The sequence below is a fragment of the Lagopus leucura genome, unplaced genomic scaffold (genome assembly GCF_019238085.1).
Source record: "Lagopus leucura isolate 7727_CA_CO unplaced genomic scaffold, USGS_WTPT01 177-7_obj-0_obj, whole genome shotgun sequence".
In the NCBI taxonomy this organism is placed as follows: domain Eukaryota; kingdom Metazoa; phylum Chordata; class Aves; order Galliformes; family Phasianidae; genus Lagopus; species Lagopus leucura.
The window spans coordinates 39473-52790 of NW_024969292.1; the positions used below are offsets into that span (position 1 = coordinate 39473).

The following is a 13318-nucleotide window of genomic DNA, read 5'->3' on the forward strand; positions in this document are numbered from 1 at the left end:
CTGGGTGGCTGAACCAAAATTTCAGAGGAAAAAATGATCCCGGTCAACAGGAGGTCAAAGCAAATAGTTTCTGTCTGGTTCTTTAACCCTTCCTTATTTTGGTTTGGTTTGAATCGTGGAATACTCCTGCTCTTCTCAAACCAAAGCTTCGTTCTGGGAGAAGAAAATCTCCCAAAACAACGATGTCTGCCATTGCTCTGGAGTTGAACTGTTCCCCTCAAGTGATCTCCAGTGATCAATATGGACGTTTTTGGCTTGGGGATGGGTGTGGGTATGGCCAGTGATGGCCAAGGAGGTTGGGTCGTGGTGGGTGAATGCCTGCAGAACACCGGGACTGTGTGGAGCTATTCCTGAGCAGTGGTGACAGGGCCATCCCATCACCCAGAGAGCAGCATTCGATGGGGCCATCCTCCTCACGGCTTGGAGATGGGCTCCCTGGAACAGCTCTGTTTGGGGATGCCTGCCATTGGATTGGTGGAGGCCACCTATATCGAGGTAGAAAGGCATCAACCCCACGGGATGTGCTTCCCCCAGGGCAGAAAATGGGCTCTCACGGACCTGCACAGAGTTTGCTCATCCCATGCTCACTGCATATCCTCGGGTCACGGATCACACAGCATCTCAAGTCTCTCTCAAGGATACCTGGTCTCCTGGAGGAGCCACCCTTGCCCTGGGGGTGCGGAGCTTTATGCAGGCCAACATCTTTGTCTGAACAGGGGTTGCATCACCCAAACCAGGCAGCCGATGGGACAGAGCCCAGAGCACCACGCACCTTCCTGAGCTGCTGTAAAGGGAACCCAAAGGCGTGAAGCTCTCTTTCTCCACCTACGGGCATCAGGAAGAAGAGCAGCCACTGCAAATTAATGTTACAACGATTTATAGAATGACAGGATATCTGGAAGTGGAAGGGATGCATAGGGATCACTGAGTCCAACACAGGACCCACCAGACCCGAACCCAATGGTTCCAGTTTCTGTATTGGAAGGGGTTGTAGCAACGTGCTGCTCTTTGTGCTGCAGGGCCAGACAAACACGGAGCTGGGGTTGCAACATCTGGGAAGCGTTGCTGGCAGAGGAATGATGAATTTCTAGGAAATTATCCCAGAGAGTCTGAATGAGGTTCAGACCAGTGAGGTATTAATCACAAGCTGGAGCTGGGGCTGTGGGATGTGGGCAGAGCTGGCTGGGGGCACCATCCCTACGGGTCCAACTGGAGCTGAGCCCCAGATTCTGGAAGCAGCAGCCTTGATCCCAACCCCAACTCATCACTCCAGTTGCTGCAGGGGGGTCCCTGAGCCAGGGCCACCCGGATGGGAGACCACGACTCGTTTATCTAATGAAGAGCAGATGGGGAGGCAGCAGGGGGTGCTGCCGTGGGGCTTTCAGATTTTCCTTGGCAATTTCCTATGGATTTTTGGCTGCTGCAGCATTCAGGACTCAGTTTGCATCTGGCATTGGGTGGGTCTGGGGAATCTCCAGCAGACACTGCTGGCAGTGTGGTGATAGGGATGCCTCCCAACCCATGGCCTCCGTTATTGTTAAATCTCAGCCTGACTGCTCCTACTGTGATGAGAAAAAGGAAATTGAAGGACCATCGAGCCTCCATGCAGTGGGCAGGGATGGAGCTGGAGAATGGGGGACTGGCTGGATGGAAGGCAGGTGGTGACATCAAGGCAGGTGATGACACACAGCAGGTGATGACCTTGTGGTAGGAGATGGCACCTGTATGATGGATGATGGGTGACATCAAGGCAGATGATGACCATAGGGAAGAGGATGAGCACAAGGCAGCTGGGGACACCAAGGCAGCCGAGGACCTCAAGGTGGATGAGGTCACAGCAGTGATGGCCACCCAGATGGTGGATGACATCATGGCAGGCAATGGGCAAGGGGTGGATGGTGACCGCAAGGCCTTGGGGACCCCCAGCTCCCCACTGCCACATCCTATTGGTGTCAGCTGAGGACTCTGCTGAAAATGGATTCAGTATTAAAAAATCAGGGCACAACGAGGAGGAACCCCCCTGCTGGATCCCACTCCTCTGCAGTCAACACTCATTGTAAAGGACCCCCTGAGAAAAGGTAGCATCCCACCGCCCCACTTCCAAGCCTCACCAAAACCCAGTGGGAACACTGAGATACCCTCAAACCATAAAGATTAGATCCCTGAATTTGGGGGAAAATGGCATTTCCAGCTGAGGTCCCAGCTGGCTGCACGGGGCCTGGTGGAAGAGCTTGGAGATGTCAGTGATTAAACCCCAATGACGCAGAAAGAGAGGAGTGGCACACGTGCATTACAGCTGCAGGGGCTGAATGGGCTCCCACCCTGCACGTCCCAACCTGGAAAGGGTAATAAAAGGGTTTTATTGCCCCGTTTTCAGGGCTGCAAGCAGGCTGTCCTCTGACTGCAGAGCCCAGCCTCTCCCTTTCAATGGAAAAATCTTCCTTTTTGGATTAATTGGTATTCCAACAGCCCCAGACTGGATGGCATAGAGCAAGAGATGAAGAGGGAAAAGAGAACAGATCGAGGGGGGAGGAATTTTTTCCATTTAATTTCCTTTTTAAACAGTTGTTCAGATGGGAGCGTGGAACCTAATGACATTATTTTCCTTTCCTTCAGGTTACCACATAGTAGAGGCTTCGAGCTGTGGAGCTGTGGAGCTGTGTTTGAGCCCCAGACTTCCTTCTTTTCACATCCTCTCTTTTTCTTCCATTTTCTTTTCTATTAATTTTGTTATTTATTTACTTACATCCATCTCCATTCTTTAAACTGTTTCCTTCAGCTCTGAAAGCTGCGGGATACTTCAGCATGAAAACCCTCTAATACCTCACTCCATTTTGAAGGAGCAGCAAATTCTGAGGGACCCTCCTTTGGGGCTGCCCCATCCACGCCATCTGGAGAAGCCAAAGACTGTTGGATCCCAGAAAAGGGAAAAAAAAAAAGATATTTCAGTTGAACTTTGGGACACCACCTACCACCTTTCCCCACTCACCACTGGTTATGGCATCGTTGGTCGTTGCTCAGGGAGTGCTGGGACACTGCTCTGAGCCATAGGGTTGGGGCTCAGGGATGCTGTGTGGGGCTGGGGGTTGGGCTCAGCGATCATGGCTGTGACTTGATGATCCTGAAGGTCTTTTCCAAGCTGAGCAATTCTATAATTCCATGATACGTCCCTTCCAGCTCGGGGCTTGAGTTCAACAACACGGCTAATGGGACCAGAAATGACTCGGGGTGAGGGGAGACAGACAGCTGTGATCCTTAGGAAAATTCAGCCTCAAAGAGGAAAACCAGAGGGCAGATGAAGCCAGGGCTCGCTCCTTGAGAAACGGACGGAGGCAACGAGTGGCTTACAGTAATGATAATGGCTGACTGTGCCAACTGGAAGGGACACGGAGGGAAGGAAGAGCCCGGGTGCTGGGACGGTGCGCAGAAAGACGAGGAGCTCGTGCCTCCACCCCCGCCGTGGGGCAGATGGGTTGGCTTGGCAGGAGACCAGCAGCACTCTCAGCTTTCTCTTCCTGCTCCCAGCGCCAAGAGGCACTTAGAAAAAGTGGGTTTTCTGGTTTCTCTTTGTTGCTCTGAAGTAACTCCACAACCTCCGTGCTCCCCGTCTGCGCGCGTTGTTCTTGCTTAACTTTCGTTCCTGGGTTTTGAGTGACTCACACGAGTCAGTGCTGGCATTGGCTGCAGAGGAGTCAGGGCACGAAAGGCTTGGGTGTGATGCAGGAGAGCCCACAAGTGAAAGCTGGGCACGTGCTCCATCCTCGTGGCTTTTGCCTTGGGCTGAGAGTCTCAAACCTGGGCTGGAAATCAAGCAGGATGTTAGAGCATAGATTCTGCACCGGGTAATTGATGCACTTCTTGCAGCTCTTCCTCTGGGTGTACGCTTTTGAGTTTTGGTGCTTCAGCAACTGCAAGGGCTGGGAAGTTTTGTAAAGGAAAGAAAACTGAAAGCTGAGCGTTTTTCCATGGGATCCCATTGCTGCAAATGTCACGGTGATATTGCCTGAAGACCAGGCACCGTGAAAAGGAGCAGAATCAATCTCAGGGCTGAAGAAATTGGAATGAGGATGAGAGCGAAGGGATTTGAGCTGCCCGGGTTAACGCCAGGCAGATTTCAATACGATCTGATTGCGGCCTGCAATAAATTCATCCATGGGATGGATGCATCCTGAGCACGGATACACAGTGAACACCGGGCTGGGTAGAGAGCAGAGGATGAGCTGCAGTGGAGAAACAAAAGGCACTTTTCTCACAAGGGCTGTGGTTAAGCACTGGGAACCCCCTCCCTGGGTTTCTGCCGAGGAAAAGGGGAAGTTTCTGAGAAGAAGAGGTTTCACTCCACCACGAGCTGTTGGCGGCCCCACGAGCAGCTGGGCGAAGGGGAAAGAACGTGGTTTAGGAGAAACGAACCTGAGAACTTCTGGTCTTCAACAGCCTTGGAGAAGCTGCCTGCCAGGGCTGGGGGGATGGATGTGATACAACCCAAAGTCGTGTGCTCCTCCATGGACTCGACAGCTTCACTGCTGGAGGTATCCATTGCAGAGCACACGGCTTGGATCTCACCCTCCTGGATCTCACCCTCCTGGATCTGAGTGCATCTGGAGCTCAAAACATGTCTACAAAACGTATCTACAGAACATATCTACAACAATCAGCCTCTACCCCAGTACCCTCCCCTTCTCGCATTGGAGGAGATGGCAGAAGAGCGCTCACAGTAGAAACACATTTATTCACTCTAAGAAACGCCTGCATGTTACAAAAATAAAAACGTACAGCTATTATCACGAAACCCACTTCTTTGTGTGTGTGTGTATAAGTTAGTGCTTTGACAAACGAACACAAAACCTGTATGTACAGTTCCAGTTGGGCCCTCTCCATCAGCTCTCCACCTGAGCCACGTCGGGGAGAACCTCTGGGACCCCAATAGCAGTGGAGGTGGTGAGGGGGGGGAGTGCCAACGGGGCAAAGGAGAGAGCTGGCAGCGTGGTTTATTGAGTTACTCAGAGCACGTGGCTCGGTGCTCACACTGCTTTGGGGCAATGGTGGGTGAGCAGCTGAGATCTGGCCCGGAGAAAGGTTCATAGCAGCCCAGCACTTCACTTGGATTCACTCACATTCACTTGGATGTGGCTCCGGGCAGCCTGGTCTGGTGGTTGGTGACCCTGCACACAGCAGGGGGTTGAAACGAGACGATCCTTGCGGTCCTTTTCAACCCATTCTGTCATTCTGAGATTATTATGTCTCACCTCAGTGACTGTAACCTTTCCCATGAAGCTCCAGAGGGAGAAAAAGGTGCAATGCCCCTCTTAACCCAACCCCCCTAACAATCCTCTCCTGGATGAGATGACTCACCCTACAAATGCTGTTTTTCTTTGCTGATGGTGCTCAGCATGGAGACAGTCCTCTCCTTTGTCTTCTGTGGCCGTGATATTGTGGGTCAGGACGAGAGCCCTCCATGGGACCACAATTCCACCCAGCTGAGACCACAGGAATGTCCGAGTTATTTCTTTATCTCCGTGTCCTTACCCCCACCAAGCCACTTCATAGGCAGGAGGGATGGCAGAAACTAAGAGGTCTGAGGAATCAGTCTAAACCGGGACCAAAAGTGTTTGTCTAACCCTAAAATAGAGCCCGGGCCATTTTTATGAAATAGGACTCAACCAGTTCTGCAGAAGGAGCAATTTTCATTTTTTGGGGTGAGGAATCAGCATCCTCGTGGCAGGGCTGGGCCAGGAAACCGAGCGTCTGGGCTCTGCAGTTCTTAACCCAGCAATGGGAGAGAAGGGCCACGCGGACCTTCTGGTGGAGGGTTTGGTGGCTCTTTCCTCCAGCTGACTTTGAACTGGTGGGGATGCAAGCCCACATCCACACAGGGCTGGGGTTAAGCTCAGCACCGTGTCTGTAGGCATGGCTCCCAAAAGCAGAGTCAGCACTGCCGTATTTCCCTATATTTCCCTGTCACTATGGGATATGTCAAGTGTCTCCAAGTGGCACAATCATTGAATCATAGAACCCTTAGAGTTGGGAAGGACCTCTAAAGGCCATCCAGTCCAACTTCCCTGCAATGAACAGAGACATGGACAGGTAGACCAGGTTGCCCAGGGCCTGATCCAGCCTCGCCTTGAAAGTCTCCAGGGATGGAGCATCCACCACATCTCTGAGCAACGATGGGGAATAGTGATAGGATGCATCAATACTGAACCGATGGAATGGGCAATGGTCTTCACCACTTTGCTGGCACCATGAGACGCCTGTAAGATGATTAAAAACAAGGCACACGGAGCTCACCCTCACTTTCACAGAGCTGGAGGCGACTGTTAAAGGCAGCAGCACAGAGAGAGCTACTGGTTCCTACAAGCTTTTCAGACACGAATGCTGCTGTTGGGAAACACCAGTGGTTCTCTGCGATGTTGACCTCACTGGAGAAATCGGGGACCAGCTTGATAGTATCAGTACATCCCAGTGGGATGGGGAGTGCCCCCACCAGCACCCCTTTTGATGGGAATCCTTCAGAAAGGGGCTGGAGCTGGGAGAGCATTAGCTCTGAATGGAGGTGGTGACGAGGTGGGGGGCAATCTCTTCTCCCAGGTAACAGCGATAGGATGAGAGGCGACGGCCTCAAGCTGCACCAGGGAGGTGGCAGGTCTCCATCCCTGGAGGTGCTCAGCAAAGGGGCACACGGGGCACTGAGGGCCGTGGTGGGGTGGGCTGGGGTTGGAACTGGGGATCTTGGAGGGCTCTTCCAAACCTTCATGATTCCAAGATTATTTCCCCAGGGATGCAAAGCAGCGGGCGTCCTGTCCCCGCCGCAGGCAGTGTTTGCACTCGACCTTTTATCAACCTGTTTATCACAACCACAGCTGACACTCCCCATGAATCAAAACTCTTTTTTCCCATGCCAAGGCATGGAAAGACTTCTGACAAACGCACGCTCCTTATGTGCCAGGGAACCTGGAGGAAAGCAGACCGATTTCTCTATGGGGCTTTTTTGCACGCAGCGTTTTCTTCTTTAGAAAACAGTCTGAGGCATCCAGGGTGTGAATTTTAGCAGATTTTGCAACCACGCTGGAAGGTCAGCCAGGCTGACCGCTGGGGAGGGGCCACATGTTGATAGACAGGCAGGGAAAGGCAAAGGGACGGTGCCTGTCCCTGTCACCATGGTGTCACCTCCCTGAAAATGCATGCCACAAACAGCAATACTCATGGGAGCCAAGCACTGCAAACACCATAGGCCCCTGGCCCTGAAGCGTCCTCACCTCCCATCACATGTGGGATGAACCCTTCCACTGCCACAGAGTGGGGCAGAGCTAGGATTTCACTTCCTTGGACGTCGTGTCCGTGTCATTGCTGGTTCCCAGGGGACCGTTGGGCACAGACCCCATTGACATCTCATTTTGAGGCTTCCACGGGATTTTGTTGCCTGTGAGCTTCATAAATCTTTGTCCTGCTAAGAAATACAGTACGGGATCCAAGCAGCTGTTGGTGCTGGCCAGGGGCCGGGTCACCTTATAGGCTAAATTTATAGCATTGAGGGTCTGACAGCTCAAATCCCAGCTCCGGAAGGAGTAATACAAGGAACGGGTGACGTGGAAAGGAAGAAAGCAAACGCTGAAGACCACGAGGACAATGATTATCATCTTGACCGACTTCTTTTTGGATCGGGAGAGCCGGGACATGCCCCGTGTGGGCTGCAACAGCCTGCGGGCCATGAGGCAGTAGCAGACGATGATGATGAGGAAGGGGATGCAGAAGAGAAGCACCATCATCACCGAGCTGTAAATGACAAACTGGCCAAAGAGGTCTTTGCTGGATGTGTCGTGGCAGGTGATGGTGCCACGTCTGGTGCTGGTGGTGACAAAGAAGAGAACGGGCAGTTGGCAAACCACGGTCACCACCCAGATGATGACAGACACCCTACGGGCGTAGCGGACGTGTCCCCACTGCAGGGACTTCAGCGGGTAGCAGATGCCCAGGAAGCGATGGATGCTGATGCAGAGGAGGAAGAGGATGCTGCAGTAGAGGTTGGTGTAAAACAAGAAGCGGACTATCTTGCACAAACCCACTCCGAAGGGCCAGTTGTCCCCCATGGCGTAATAATACACCAGGAGGGGCAGGGAGACCACGTAGAGCGTGTCGGACACGGCCAGGTTGAACATGTACGTGGTGGAGGCATTCCAGGTCTTGATCCTAAAGATGAAGCCATAAAGGGCCAGCAGGTTGAGGAAGAGCCCCACCACACACACGATGCCGTAGGAGACGGGCAGCAGGACGTACTTGAAGTCCTCATCAAACACACACCTGTAGGTGTTGTTGTCAGCATTGCCTGCAACAAAGGAGCTGTTGATGACTCTGGTCCAGGCTGGAGGAGTTGATAGGTTCGCCATCACCCTACGGGGAAGGAAAGAGGCTGTAAGAAAGTGAGAAATCCCTGGTAGAGTTGACTTAGATATGGAAAATCCAGTGCTGCAGCTGCTGTATTTACACTCCTGATGATGTTGCCATCACTCACCCAACGTCCACCCAACAGCTATGGAAAGACATAGCCCACAGGTGTGGCTCACAGCCTGACCAGCACTGCCAGCTCAGTGCAGGTGACAGTGATTGAGAGGTGGCACGCACTCATGCCAGCACAGTGCATCCCCATGGGACCTCACAGCTGGGCGCTGATGTGAGCAGCAGTCCTGAGTGTGGAGGACTTAGGGTTGAGCGCAAAAAGGAATCTTATTTATCCTCATTTTGCATCTGGGGCACAGAGGGGTAACCAAGGTTGCCCAAGGAGGCTGTGGATGCCCCATCCATCCCTGCAGGCATTGGAGGCCAGGCTGGATGTGGCTCTGGGCAGCCTGGGCTGCTGGTTGGCGACCTGCACACAGCAGGGCTTGGAGCTGGATGAGCACTGTGCTCCTTTGCAGCCCAGGCCATTCTGTCATTCTGTGATTATCAAGGGAAGGGGTAGGAATCAGATGATCTTTAAGGTTCTCCCCAATCCAAGCCATTTTATGGATCTGTGACTTGTCTTGAACAAATACCAGCTGCCCCAAGCTGCCTTTCTCACCAGAGCCAAGCAGAAATTGTCTCCTGTGCTACAGAACAGCAAAGATCCTCCTTTCTGTGCTCAACCACCCACAGTGGCTACACATGGGAACGAGCAGCTGATAGGAAAGAAATGGACTAAAAAGAGTGTCTGCAGACACACAGGGTCTGGCACTGTCTGTGCCAGGAGGAACAAGGGCCCCTTTGTGCCCACGACCCAACCGACACACGATCGCCCAGCCAGCTCGTCAGCCAGGAATCAAATTAAAATGGATTTGCCTCATTTCCCATCAAACAAACCGGGCTGACCTCTGGTGAAGCAATGGGCTGAGCCCTGTGCTGCTGCACCATTGCAGGGAGAAGGGGTTATGGGGGATGCAAGCACAGCAGGAGCTCAGAGAGCAGAATTTGGGTGAAAAGAGCTGGGATGACGGCGTCCTTTATCTGAGCATGAGGGATCAGAGAACCACAGAATTGCAGAATCACTGCAGTTGGAAGCACCCCTAAAGGCCATTGGGTCCCACTGCCTGCAGTGCACGGGGACACCCACAGCTCCATCAGTGCTCGCAGCCTGACCTTGAGGGTCTGCAGGGCAGCACCACCTCACAGCCCTTATTGTGAAGACCCCATCTTCCAGCTCCCAGCCCTATTCCCACCTCCCTGCAGGGTCCCACAGCCCCAACTAGAAATCTCAACAACGCATTGGAGTGCGTCTGTGAGCTGAGGAGGGGGCTGTGCCCTGTGTGAAGGCGGATGTGCCAATCTGCGCATCTCCTTCCTCGGGAAAACGAGCAAACAGAGCCCTGGGGTTGGCAACCAGAGACAGAACCCTGCTCACAAGGCAGCCTTGTCCCTGCAGTCACGCTCTCACTTTGCTTCCTTCATTTTTTTCTCTCTTTTCACTTTTTTTTTTTCTCCTCAATTTTGCCCAGAATTCCTTGAACAGAACCCACTGTGTCCATCAGGGCCGTGGCTGCTCTCCAGCCTTGTGCCAAAGCCCCTTTGCATCCGCAGTGAGTGGGTGGCAGGGGACACACATCCAACCCAGGGGGGGGGGACAATGGGAGGGAGAAAGCAATGGAAATAACTGAAGGAACCGAGAAGGAAAAATCCTTCAGTGACAACCAAAAGCAAACCCACCCCAACGCTCTGGGGAGGAGCAGCTGCTGCACCAGCTCTCCTGGTCCTTCCTGAGATCGTGGCAGGAGGATTTCCTTCTTGCAGTTGACCTTGCACAGCTTTCCAGGGGTCCTCATGCACAGCACCCTCAGGGCATCGCCCTGCCTGGCTTCCTCCATGCAGGGGTCTTAGAACCAGAGAATATTCCAAGTTGGAAGGGACCATAAGGATCATGGAGTCCAACCCCTGGCACCACACGAGACCACCCAAAAATGAGGCCTTGTGTGTGAGAGCATTGCTCAGTCTCAATGAAACTGGAGACACAGCTGGCTCTCTTTGTAGGCATGGCTTCATCCATGGATGGAGCTGAGGGTTGGGCACCCAGAGCTCGTCTGGATCCACCCATGCATGGAAACCCAGTGGCATGTTGTCACTGTGATCCCATCTGTGTGGGCATACAGACACCCGAGGGCACAGCCATGTGATGCCCACATCCCAAAATGCTCCTGTAACAGGATCCACCTCAGCAGGGAACAGTGAGTCCCATCGACTGGAGGGGGCTGTCACCAAAAGAGGGCACATGCCAAGGTCACAGGCACCCAAGGGACACACAAGGAGTGCTGGGTTGGACATGAATCACTGAATGGCTCGGGTTGGGAGGGATCCCCAAGCCCAAGCCCCATGCTTTGGGCAGGGTTGCTGACCACCACACCAGGCATTGGAGCAGAGAGCCCAGGGCCCCCTCCAACCCACTCCTCAACTCACCAAATCCCAATCCCAGGCCCCCTTCTCAGCCTTCCCATTGCTCTCCCATCAAATTTCATACCCAAGTCACCAAAGCAAGTCAGCTGTGGCCGTGGTGGGGTTGAATGGGCCGTCCCTGGTAATCAACGGGGATTCACTCCTTGGCAGAACCCCTTGCATCTGCTGGTGCCTCCTCTGGCACAAGCACCATTTGTGCCGGAGGACAAAACCACCCTCCATTTACTGCATATTCCCTGATGGCTCCTTTGCAAAGGCCACAAGGACAGCGTGGGTGTTTTCCCTGCCCTAATTGCACGCGTTCCATCGACTCATCAAAATCCCTGCGCCGGATCAGGAGCTGCTCAAGACGTCGGGAAGAGAACAACCCAGCATCATCTGAGGGCAGTCAAAATCCTCCGTAACGCAAAGGAAACAGCAGATGGTACTGAGCCTGCATGGCCAGGAGAGGGGAGCACGCTGAAACCAGAGCCTCACAAACCAGCTTGCTTTTCATCTGCCCTTTCCAAGCAGCTCTGTTTCCCTCCAGGATGGCTCCATAGAGGCTAAGCTTCCTCCTTCTCCTCCTCCTCCTGTGTCCTGTGCACACTGTGCTGCCAGGCTCTGCATTTCATAGAATGACAGAATGGCCTGGGTTGCAAAGGAGCACAGCGCTCATCCAGCTCCAAGCCCTGCTGTGTGCAGGTCACCAACCAGCAGCCCAGGCTGCCCAGAGCCACATCCAGCCTGGCCTTGAATGCCTGCAGGGATGGATGGGGCATCCACAGCCTCCTTGGGCAACCTGTGCCACTGCCTCACCACCCTCTGCCTCCAAAACTTCCTCCTCACATCCAACCCAAACCTCCCCTGGCTCACCTTAAAACTGTTCCCCCTTCCATTTTGCCTGCCCCATCCCTTCCCAACCTCCTGCAAAAAGCTTGCAGGGAACCCCCCCCAATAAATCCCCTGAATCCACACAGATCTGAATCTATCCCTCTTGAGCCTCTGCTTCTTGCGGTCCCAACACCTCCCACCCTCATCCGTAGCGCATTACAGCCCCAATTAACCACAGCCAAATGAGCAACAAGTCATTAAACCCAACAGAACACGCGCTTACGCATAATTCAAGCTGCCTTCGTTGGGCTGGCCCTGCTCCCAGCAATTTGGGTGGAGGCAAACAGCACCTGGCCCGTATTTAATCCTTTGGTCGCCACTCCAAGCGCTTCCCTTGGAAGGGATCACCCATGGAGTCCAGCTCAATGAGATCCCAACGGGTCCCTTCTATCTCAGGGTGTTGTATGATTCTACTAACATGACTTCAGGTTGGGAGATGACACAGCTGTTGGGCTCAACCCAAAGCATGGGCTGAACCCCAGCACGGGGAGCACACCGACCTACACGGCAGCAAAAGGGGTCTGCAGCTCATCCCTCCCAAACTGGGGATGCTCAGGGTGAAGAAGGGATGAATGCTGGCTTCTCTCCTCACTCCGCACCCCGCCGGCTGAGGGCCACAGGGCACAGCTCCATTCACAAGGGCGTAAATGAGGAACTGAGGAAGGCGCCCGGCTGCAGTGCCATCGCTCCGTCTCTCAGGGCAGCAGCCCCGCCGCTGCTCGCATAGGAAGGCAGCGGCTCGCCAAACGCGTTTTGCAAGAAGGCGATAAGAAAACCGAAGGAGAAACAGCGCTGAGATGCTTCGCCCCCAAAGCCCCCTCTCTTCCCCACTCCCACCTCCACCGCCCCGCTCCCAACGCCGCGGCACGGAGGTGCTTTAGGAAGTGCCGAAAGGAATTAAAAGGCTTCCAAAAAGAAAGGTGAGAAGGGAGCAAAGAGAAGGAAAAGACCCCCAAGGAGACGGCGGAGGGGACGGCGGGACGCAGCGTGGAGGAGGAAAAGCCGCGGTGAATGGGAAGAGGGCACCCCGAGAGCTGCGGACGGGGAAATGCCGTAGAGAGCCCTGTCAACCCCCGGGGAGCGGAGGGACGGAGGGTAAAAGAGTTTCCAGCGGCTTAACGCGGTGAGCAATGGGGCAGAAAGCAGCAGCGGAACCCCGAGCCGTCCGCACCGCACCCGCGTAGCCCTCCCGCTGCGGTCTTTGGATCCGTTTCGGGGGGTTTGGAGGCATTTTTTAGTTCCTTTGCTTAATAGGAACGTCCCCCTCCCCCGGATCGGTGCCGGCTGTCCCCGCTCACCGGGCCGGGCCGATCCGTTCCGCTCCCCCCGCAGCGCTCCGCTCATACCCCGCGTTGCGCTCCCACCGCCTGCGGCTGCAGCGCGGCTCCAGGCGGCAGCGTGGGGACGGACGGGGCGGATCTGGGGCTGCACCGCCCTCCCCTCGGGGTTAAGGGTGGGATCGGGAACGGGGCCCGGTTCCCCGCCCCGGGAATAGGGATGGCGAGGTCGGGACAGGAGACGGGAGCAGCTC

The 13318-nt window shown here is 54.3% G+C and overlaps 1 protein-coding gene across 3 annotated transcripts; it reads right to left on the reverse strand.

Moving 5' to 3' along the window:
• Positions 1 to 2532: 2532 nt before the first annotated feature.
• LOC122194099 (P2Y purinoceptor 2-like) lies at positions 2533 to 13191 on the reverse strand. 3 transcript variants are annotated; one of them, XM_042895019.1, is made up of 2 exons: positions 13134 to 13191; positions 2533 to 8388 (listed from the first exon to the last, which is right to left on the reverse strand). In XM_042895019.1, the coding sequence occupies exon 2, from the start codon at positions 8382 to 8384 to the stop codon at positions 7308 to 7310; it is 1077 nt and encodes a 358-aa protein (XP_042750953.1). In that variant the 5' UTR covers positions 8385 to 8388; positions 13134 to 13191; the 3' UTR covers positions 2533 to 7307. The 3 variants fall into 3 exon arrangements, with proteins under 3 accessions (XP_042750953.1, XP_042750952.1, XP_042750954.1); XM_042895018.1 differs by having other exon boundaries at positions 13086 to 13183; XM_042895020.1 differs by lacking the exon at positions 13134 to 13191 and adding an exon at positions 12011 to 12537.
• Between the last annotated feature and the right edge of the window lie 127 nt (positions 13192 to 13318).